Source organism: Aspergillus sydowii, assembly GCF_001890705.1.
Source record: "Aspergillus sydowii CBS 593.65 unplaced genomic scaffold ASPSYscaffold_31, whole genome shotgun sequence".
Classification (NCBI taxonomy): domain Eukaryota; kingdom Fungi; phylum Ascomycota; class Eurotiomycetes; order Eurotiales; family Aspergillaceae; genus Aspergillus; species Aspergillus sydowii.
In genome coordinates this window covers 1-9,203 of record NW_024467889.1, presented here as the reverse complement: position 1 = coordinate 9,203, position 9,203 = coordinate 1, and the positions used below count along the sequence as shown (strand labels likewise).

General features: G+C 49.4%; 5 protein-coding genes across 5 annotated transcripts; 2 read left to right on the top strand and 3 right to left on the bottom strand.

Moving 5' to 3' along the window:
* Positions 1-1,094: 1,094 nt before the first annotated feature.
* ASPSYDRAFT_52804 (uncharacterized protein) lies at positions 1,095-1,835 on the bottom strand. Its single transcript, XM_040848558.1, has 2 exons — positions 1,523-1,835; positions 1,095-1,466 (listed from the first exon to the last, which is right to left on the bottom strand). Exons 1-2 carry the CDS (start codon positions 1,787-1,789, stop codon positions 1,230-1,232), a joined length of 504 nt encoding a protein of 167 aa, XP_040695725.1. The 5' UTR covers positions 1,790-1,835; the 3' UTR covers positions 1,095-1,229.
* On the bottom strand, positions 1,738-2,881 carry ASPSYDRAFT_52801 (uncharacterized protein). Its single transcript, XM_040848557.1, has 3 exons — positions 2,280-2,881; positions 1,993-2,218; positions 1,738-1,933 (listed from the first exon to the last, which is right to left on the bottom strand). The coding sequence occupies exons 1-3, from the start codon at positions 2,636-2,638 to the stop codon at positions 1,853-1,855; spliced, it is 666 nt and encodes a 221-aa protein (XP_040695724.1). The 5' UTR covers positions 2,639-2,881; the 3' UTR covers positions 1,738-1,852.
* A 1,525-nt stretch (positions 2,882-4,406) lies between these two features.
* Positions 4,407-5,472, top strand: ASPSYDRAFT_83291 (uncharacterized protein; the record flags this gene model as incomplete). The annotated part of the gene is made up of 2 exons (XM_040851207.1): positions 4,407-4,817; positions 4,953-5,472. The coding sequence occupies 2 exons, from the start codon at positions 4,407-4,409 to the stop codon at positions 4,989-4,991; spliced, it is 450 nt and encodes a 149-aa protein (XP_040695723.1). The 3' UTR covers positions 4,992-5,472.
* On the bottom strand, positions 4,992-6,035 carry ASPSYDRAFT_63077 (uncharacterized protein; the record flags this gene model as incomplete). The annotated part of the gene is made up of 2 exons (XM_040850217.1): positions 4,992-5,755; positions 5,990-6,035. 2 exons carry the CDS (start codon positions 6,033-6,035, stop codon positions 4,992-4,994), a joined length of 810 nt encoding a protein of 269 aa, XP_040695722.1.
* Positions 6,036-7,714: 1,679 nt separating this feature from the next.
* ASPSYDRAFT_52797 (uncharacterized protein) lies at positions 7,715-8,679 on the top strand. The gene is made up of 4 exons (XM_040848556.1): positions 7,715-7,799; positions 7,847-8,143; positions 8,206-8,324; positions 8,364-8,679. The coding sequence occupies exons 2-4, from the start codon at positions 7,921-7,923 to the stop codon at positions 8,529-8,531; spliced, it is 510 nt and encodes a 169-aa protein (XP_040695721.1). The 5' UTR covers positions 7,715-7,799; positions 7,847-7,920; the 3' UTR covers positions 8,532-8,679.
* The last annotated feature ends 524 nt before the right edge of the window (positions 8,680-9,203 follow it).

Here is a 9,203-nt window from a genome sequence, read left to right as displayed (position 1 = left end):
GTCATCCGAGGGGAGAAGTACCTTTCCCTGTCTACGCTGACTGATTCCCAGATGGTGTCCAGCGCTGCCGCGCAATCAAGCCGGCCGACATCAACACAGCCAGCCTGAGACTGGCCGACTTGCGGGACATTGTGAACCAGCTGATGCGAAGAAACGGGGCGGACTATCGTTGGAGCGACGACGTCCTGGGCAACTTCGGCTCTCTCAGGGTCTTGATGCCGAATCCGTTGCATAGCATACTCATATGCATCATTGATCTTTTCTGGGAGAGACTCCAACGCCTGCGACACCTGTTTCGGGGTCATCTTACTTCGCAAGAAATCAAGATGGAGTTTCGCGAGAAGGAACCTTGCAGCAAAAGTTAGGTTCTCATACACTTGAGCATGTTTCTGGACAATAATTAACTTACATTCCACAGGCTTTAGCAGGTATTTTCGAAAGAATTTTTTCTTTTATGTTCTGATGGTGTCGGATAAATCTTGGTAGAGCTGACATGTGAGCAGAGACGAAAGCTTTGATGTCATCATCATTCGCGTAGACTCGTTGACTTCGTACATCTGAGAAGCGGTTCGTAATATCTGGAATGTCTCTTGAAGTGACGTATAGGCTAACCTGTTGGGCTTTTTGAAGAGAGACTATCGTCTGTAGCAGACTATCGCGAAAAGCGTCTGAGCACTCATCCAATGCGTCCATGATGATGAAAGTCCGCGAACATTTTGAAATCACAGATCTAAATTGCTTGATTAACTCGTCGGTCGAAAAAATCAACTGCCTTTTCTTATTCTTCTCCAAAATGGCTCTTATGTCTCGGGGAATCGAGGGAAGTCTCCCAAGAAGCTGTCGAAGAAAGCTTGAAAAAACATCACTAGCTGAGAATCGTTCCTGGGAGTTGAAATAGAAAAACACAACCCCAATTTTGGCATCATTCTCGAATAAACGAATAATGTCGTCAATGGCAATCGATGTTAGAAACGTTTTCCCAGCTCCAGGGATTCCAGGGCAGAAGAGAGTGGGCTGCACATCAACATCCAAATCCTTCTTCGCCCACTTAAGAAATCCTTCATTTTGTAGGAACCACTGCCCTGTTCCTGCGACTCGCTCATTTATGAGTTCGACCTGTTTCCTAGCTTGACTGAGAGATATGAGGCAATCGGGGAGCACCACTGGGGCTTCTGGCGCGTCTGCACTGAACACAATTCTCATTAGCTCGCCAAAGATCCTGGAGCAAGTCACTCACCAAACCGCGCTGCCACCACCGACGGCGCATCATGCACGAACTGCCGCAGTCGATCGAGCGCTGTGCGATACCCGGCCGCGTTGCGCGTGTCGAATTTGACCACCATCGAGTGATCTGCATGCAGTGGCACCTTGTCCTCCACATGGTCGGGGAGCTGGAGAAGGGCCGAGTCTGCGCCAACTGTCGTCATGAAATCCCCAGTGCGTCTCCATCGTCCGCTTTCCAAGTCCTAGTGCGATGGTCAGTACATGCCGTAGCCTGTTTCGGACGAAGACCAATACAGACCAATACCAACCGCCTCGTCTGCTCCGTCTCATAGAAGCTGACCACCTTACGGTCGCGGATCAGATTTTTGAAATCCGCCAGCTGGTGGATAAGTAGGTCTGATTTACTGGAGATCTGCTGTAGCAACTGCTCTCGCGGATGGCTCTGATCCCCTGCCAGCATCTGCTGGATGTCGTCAATCATCAATCCTTTATGGGGGATGGCAAAGAGGATCATGCCGTATGTGGCTCGATGCAGTGACGTGATCGCCGGGTGGTCTTCCTCCATTGTCTGGATGGCCCTCACCAGGCACTTTCGTAGGTGTCAGTAACTTATATCATATATAATACCTTACTTCGGACGGGGTCCCACGTGAGCCAAGATAATTCCTCCAAAGCTGTGTGCAATGAAAACCAGGGGTCTCTGCTGGAGCTACTCGAACAATCAGCCCAAACTTGGGACCAATAGATAGGTCCGATACCGTCCCCTACCTCTTTTGTGTTCCGAATCATCTTGATCTCCTCCATCAGCTCCCGCCCGTAGTCGAGGATCGTATCAACTCCGTGACTCGATAGCTTAGAGTTATACCCATAGATCATGGTGCGGCACTGTGGGAGATCCTTCGACAGGAAATCGCGGAGCCACATCCGACCGAGATTCCCTCGGCCCTGCCACGATCCGTACGCATGTCCATCCAGCCCGGCAATGGCAATGATGCTATCATGTCCCATCAGTTAGCATCGATCTTCTAGATATAGATCACGGCACAGGCCCTTACTCGGCAACCACTGGCTCATTATCGTCCGGCATGTATAGCTGGGTGAATTCAAAGAAGTGACAGTCAAAGTTGATGTCATTGTCTTCTCCCATCTCGACCGGCCAGTCTTCTAGAGGGTTGACTCTCAGCTCATGAAGGAACTGAGGCTCCCCACCGCGAAACTGCACCAACGCCACCCTCTGTGTGTCACTGTCGTAGCATGACGGCACGATTGTGATCTCCGCCTGGATATGCGATCTCTCGTCGCCGGTGAAGTTGTTGTGGAGTGTCCCTTGCAATGCGGTGTTGAGTTCCCTATCAGGCAATTCCCGCGACAGGCCTGTCACCCGGAAGACGTGCGACTTTCTTTGACTGGCCATCGTAATTCGCGCCCATGCGTGGTGGTAGAATAATGCATCGGTTGAGGCCAGACTATGCTTACAGATGGATGGCCACCTCAGCCTTGCACGAGGCTGAACCCATCAGCAGGTGCGGTGTATCGAGCATGCACCTCCTTTGATTCCTACTATCATGTCGTAGATACTACCGTCTACCATGCAGCCCCCTCCAAATTATTCCTTGATAGGGGAAACTTTCGCCACCACGTACGATATCAGTCTATCACTACCATCCAAACGCTATTTTCACAAAAGCTGATTATGGTAACGGTTCTGGGTGGATATCACATGCCGTCATTTGAAACTAGCCTGTCTTGGTTAGCTCGGGCCTAGCCGCTTTAACATTAGCTTCTCGTGAGAATTGGGTTTGCCTGCGACCAGATTTAGGGGGAACCAAAATTCTCCTGTTCCCTGGGGCTTTGCGTTGACCCTGAACTGCACGTGACCGGTGACTCACATCAAGCCAGCAAGACGTGGAGTTTCCACCAGACCCACCACAATCGACCGTTCAACATCGATCTCCTGGTGAAAATGCGGGCGACCGCACCTGAACTTGCTCGGCCGTTGGCGGTCAGCTCTCACATTTACCTGCCCGCGATGTCGACTTTCAAGGCTCTTGACATTTGCTCGACTGATAACATTCAACCTTCCCTTTGGTGTTCAACGGTCAAAACGCGCTATAATATGGGTATATGTAATACTGTAGCTTCACTGCCTAAGCTATTGTTTGAGGGCTGTTGGCTTCAAGAGTTCTTCATGTCTTTGTTTTCATCATTACTGGATGCGCCATCAAATATGTTCAGGGCGAATGCTGTTTTTATCGTTCAACGGTCAAGAAAGCGGTTTCTGGGCAAATTGTGCATACAGCATGACAATTGTCGATAGACTTGCAAGGATCGCCTGTGACTGTTCAACACGCAGCAATCGTCTAAGTCTAGCGTATTCGTCAACTGCCATCAAGGATCCACGACTGGGTAAATCTAGTATTCTCCAACTATCCTTGTCGACAGAGGTCCAATGCCATTCTGTCTCCTCAAAATTTTGCAGGATACGCCGAGTCCGACTGTTGAAAGTGTCTCAAAAAGACCTCGACTACGGCCAGCCGAGGAGCATTCAAGTACGGGGAGCAGAATGTATCCTGGAATTTACTTACCCGGCGATATCCGCGTAGTTCGCATTATTTTCCATTCTCTTATGCTTTTGCCACCTGAATAGCTTCATTTCCAACAGTAGATGCCTCACATGATACTATACTATAAATTCCCTCGATGTCTCCAGCGCGTCAATGTCATGCGCGGACATCATACGCAAGTCGGTCGAGATCGACCGGGATCCCCGCGTCCACCTTGTGGCGGCGGGCCAATAACAAACCTTCTATCGTGGATAAAGCCGCCAATCAGCAGTATCTCACCCCGCAGGAGGAGCACGCGCTGCTTGAATATGTGTTGCGGTTGGCAGACAATGGCTATCCACTTCCCGTCAAGTTTCTACGATCGCTCGCCCTGATTATCGTGCGGCAACGATCCTCGATTTTCCAGATCACAGGTCCCAGCCTTGAGGTCAAGCCTCCGGGAAAGAATTGGCCGCAGGGGTTTTACACCGACGACACCCGCAGTTGAAAGCGCGACGGTTGCGAGCGATCGATTGGAAGCGAGATGGCCGGCAGATCGAAGACAAAGTCCGACACTGGTTTGCCATCATTGGCCGAGAGCTGGCCGATCCGGCCATTCTCCCGGAAAATGTGTATAATATGGACGAGACGGGAGTTCTTCTCAGCGTTCTCAACTCCCTCAAAGTGCTCGCCAGGAAAGATGATTTGAGAAAGCATCGAGGGACCACGGTGAAGCGGACGCTGGTCACGGCGATTGAATGTATATCCGCCGATGGTCGGTCCCTACATCCTCTCATTATCTGGCCGGCTGCCACGCATCGCAGTTCGTGGACCACTCACGCCACCCCCGGATGGCATTTTGCCTGCTCCAAAACAGGCTATACGAACACCGACATCAGTCTGTACTGGGTGGAACAGGTGTTCGATCCGCAGACTCGAGACCGAGCGGGCGGTCGGCCACGACTCTTGATCTGCGATGGTTTCGGCACCCATGGGTCTCTGTCTGAGGTCAATTCTTATATTCGAGCTTATTTACTCGTATTATGTCAAGTGCCGTTGATATTAAGAGTTTTTCCTTGGTTTGTTTTCATCATTATTGTATGCACCATGAATTATGCTCAAATAACGGTGTTCAAACCCTTTCTTGTTGTTTAGTCAAGAGAAATTAGGGTACCGATCTGACAGATAGTACAGGTAAATGTCCTGAAATCCACTTATCCTTAGTTATACAGAGCCGTCAGGTCTTTGCTGTGGATTCTCTCTCCACCGTAGCCGATGAGCTATCGCAAACCTCCATTCTCCGATCACTTTGAAGAAGAAAAGGAATACCAACATCAGCAATAGAGCACCAGTCACACATCCAATCAAAGTGCTTAGCCAGTAGCAACATGCAAACAACAGGGCACTCGCATATCTCTCATCAGAATCGGAGGCCGCGAGGTTCACTTGCATACAGTTCAGAAGAATCGAGAAAAATGCAAATGCAGATATCAAGGGCCCTTGGATCCGAGCGAAGTACGCTCGGTACTGATAGTTCACACGTTGATATTGACTTTTGCCCAGGAGAACGGGCGCGTAATAGTTCAGTCGGGTCAATCGGATCTCTCCGTAGTGATATCGCCCCGAAACTTCGTTATCAGTGATGTCGTTTAAATGGGCAGTGAACTGGCAGAACTGAGGCCAGGTCACTTTCTTGGGAATCAGGCAGAGAGCGGGATCTTGTGCAATTCGTAGATCTGATTCATATTGGATTAGGTAGAAATACGTTCGTAGATACCCGAGTGCGGCCTTTCTTAGCTTCACCGCCGCGCCATCTTTAGACGGATTGTTCATGAACGTATCCCAGAACACGTAGGACGTTATGTACTGCGGAACGGGTTTAAGGAAGATTCGGTCGTCGATCCAGACGAGATGTAGCCGAGGATCCTCGGTTACGACGATCTGTCGGCCCTTTACTCGCTGTCGATGCAACGGAGAGATATGGGGTCCTTCTCGTCCAGGCGCTCCAGCTCACGGGCCAAGGGTCTGAAGGGCTCCGCGGCTGATGCCGCTTTCTCATCGTTGGCGGGACGTTCCAGCTGTGGAAGTATGATGAGTGTGGAGTTCTTGGGTCCTCCAGAGCTTGCTTTCACATACCTGTGTCGAATCTTGATTGGGTGGCTCCATGAGTTTTGCGCCTCTGCTTTCGTCGGCAGGACCAGATCGACTGCAGGGCGACTCACGCTTGCGTTTGGGGGGACGTTCCAGGTAGGATGCCGTTGCTTCCATAACACAGATGCTTTATATCTGACCGGAGGTAGTCCTGATGGATGGATAGAGAGGTGTTCAGACCTGACACGCGTTCCCACAATGCTTATATAGGAAATATAGTGCATCTCTGCGCAGATAGAAGAGACTCATATTCCTTGTAGAATACTACCCTACAACAATACGAGGACGTGGATGTTCACCGGTAAACTGAGCGGTTTGGTTTTTCTAAAAGCTGACCGCCATGAAAGGCCAGCAAAGGGAAAAATGCGCAGTATCGTCGGTCGGTGCATAATCCCGGGTATCTACGTGGGATTCCATGCCCTTTCCTAGTTAAAGNTCGGGTCGATGAAACGGAAGAAATGCGTCTACGACGCACATTCTCGATTACCTCCCACTTTGCATTCTGTCTGACAGAGAACAGCCTCGTCTTCACTGCTGGCCGCTACGCGACGGCGGCGAACCTTTGTTGAGGACATCAATCCTAATTTATATAANTATGCGGGGGTGGATGGTAGGTTTTGACTGGTTTTTATCGGCGTAATCCCGTTCCCACTGCCGCTCTGTTACCGCTACAACACTCTCGAGAAATCCGTCTGTCGGTATGAAGCGGCCGAGGTGCTTCTGTCGTTCGCGATGGCTATCTCTACGGCTTCAAGCTGCTCTACAAGAAAGCGGCTTATCTCGATCGACAATGCCCGAGGGCAACCACCAGTCTGACTACCGGACTCGTCGCCACATTCACCACACGGAAGAGATAAGAACGTGGAGGATGAACACCAACGGCGGTCACGCGCCCCCTCACCCAACTAACTCGACTGGAAGGCCGGAGATGAAGTCGAGGTGGAAACTGACGTTACCGTCGCTTACGAGCTGCTCAATGGGTCAGCGTTAATCAAGGATTCCTGGGAGGGTCGTCCCAGTCATTAGGAGTCTAAAAGAGTATCTGGTGTCTTGGTTGACTATCCGCGCTGTACGGAACCGAAAAGGCATTACTGTCCTTGTTAATATCTCGACAACCTACGGACTTGGATAATAAAGGGTCCTTGAATAGCCTGACAGAATCTAGACAGCTAAAGTCCTAAATGGCAGTTGGCATTTATATGGTCGAAGGATGATTCAATTTCCATTGCTGTAGCATTCAGTTAGGCGGTCCGCACGGAGCATAGCTGCCGGCCCTAAGCTCGGGCTCTTCATTTCTGTACTTTACATTACGCGACCAGAGCATGGAGTTCGCTAAGGTAAAGGTATATTGTATGCAATTTTGAAGTGGATCGATGCGTGTCATATTCGTTCCTAAGCCACACGCGATACGTATCACGGTTCCTGCCAAGACTCAAGGTTCAAGCTCGCTTGTGTCAGAGCTCCTTCGTACCGAATACAACAGTGGGGAATGTACAGCCCCACACGTGGGCAAACCTTGTAAAATACATTAGGGCTGGCCAAACCAGTAGGGGTTTACGAACTTAATGGTCAGCCAGTGAACGGTTGAGATAAAATACCCGGGGGTGACACCAAATCCTGAGACAACTTTTTACACGTATTCCATGGCCCTGGCCAATCAGCTTCTAAGACGCAGGTCTTGTAGGTCATAGTACATATTGTATGATTACCTTGCTCCTTTTTATTTCGAAGCCCTTGATGAGTAACACTGTTATTCTTAGTAGAAATATTCTTCACCTAGTTGGTTCCTGGCATTCCTAAGCCATTTCACGCCTTATTGTTTTGCGTGCTCTAGTCAGTGAAGTTTACTGACGAAAAATGCTTATAAATATCGAAATACTGGTACGATCATGTCAGTCATGCGTGCAGCAGTATGCTTACCGTGAAAGAAATCATACGCCGGAGTCGATGATAGCCCGGAGATGGTTGCTTTTTTGCGCTCCTTGAGCAGAACTCCAAGAGTATGTGTACGGGAGGCTATAGCCTGATGCTAACCAATACTGTGTTGCAGATTAAATCCTGCTTTGGTCTAGTTATTGCAATACTCTCTAGCCTTTCCCCAGCCGAAGCCTTTCAGCTGTTTGGAGAGGTCCACGATGATTCGAAATTCCTGCTGAACTTTCAAATTTGGAACGAGGCTACTCTCCAACCTGATCAAGACGATGAGTTCCCGGCCAATATGGATGGTTAGAGCTCCAGCCCTTATTATACAAGCCAGACTTCTGATCACGGAAAGTCCTATGCTCAGATTTATTGCTCATTAAAGATCCTATTGATCCTCTTTTGACCAATCCTCGTTACTGGAACAGCTATCATTTTCGAGAAATGTCTATTGATTTGCTAGACCCTGGCTTAGACGAGGATTTGGTGCAATGGATTCAAGGTTATAGCAATAGCAAAACCTAGATGTCTAAGCAAACTATGTCTGTCCCCGGGACCGTGGAGGATGTGATTTTTAGGGCCCCAGATTCGGCAGCGCTGTCGCGAGTCGATAAACACACTGCTTTCCTGAACGCTACTACCGCACCGTTAAAAGTAGGAAGGAAGAGGCACAGGACGAGCAGAAATGTGTGAGTATCATACAAGGCATACAGTACACCCTGGACTGAGGTAATTGCGGACGACTATAAGTCAGGTCAGCTTAGTCGGGAGAACAGAGGTTTACTGGTCTAATGCACAAGATTTATTATTCTTGGTTGCCTGCCTATAAAACGGAGAAGGCATGCGCTCCGCAGTCCGTTTAATAAAATCTGGAATCATGAAGATGTCACGTCACCCCTTCATAACCGTGCTTTTCGCAATAAAGTCTCGTGACCTGTGGCCGGCCTGGCCACCGGAATAGTGACCGCGCACCTGACCTGGCGGTGCGCAAATCCGTCTTGTCCTGATTTATAAGATAGACCCCATCTAGACCGCACGTTAAAAGGATAGTTCTGACAAATACGCAAAGGCAACGCTATATTATGAGCGCGAGGATCTAACATTAGCTACCTGCTTATACCACACGAACGCTATCGAATATTAACTAAAATTATGGACAAATATATCTCCCATTTTCTAACTACGGAAGAAAAGAACGCTTTCAATCATCAGTTTGAAGACGACTCCTGGTGCCGAAACTGCCAAGTGCTATGGACCGGAATACCCAGGAGTGACAAGAAGTTTCGGTCAGAAATTGCTGTGGTAGTGCGACCCTGCAGCGGAAGTTGCTGTTGCAGAAGGGGCCAACGCGCGGAATTTTGAGGA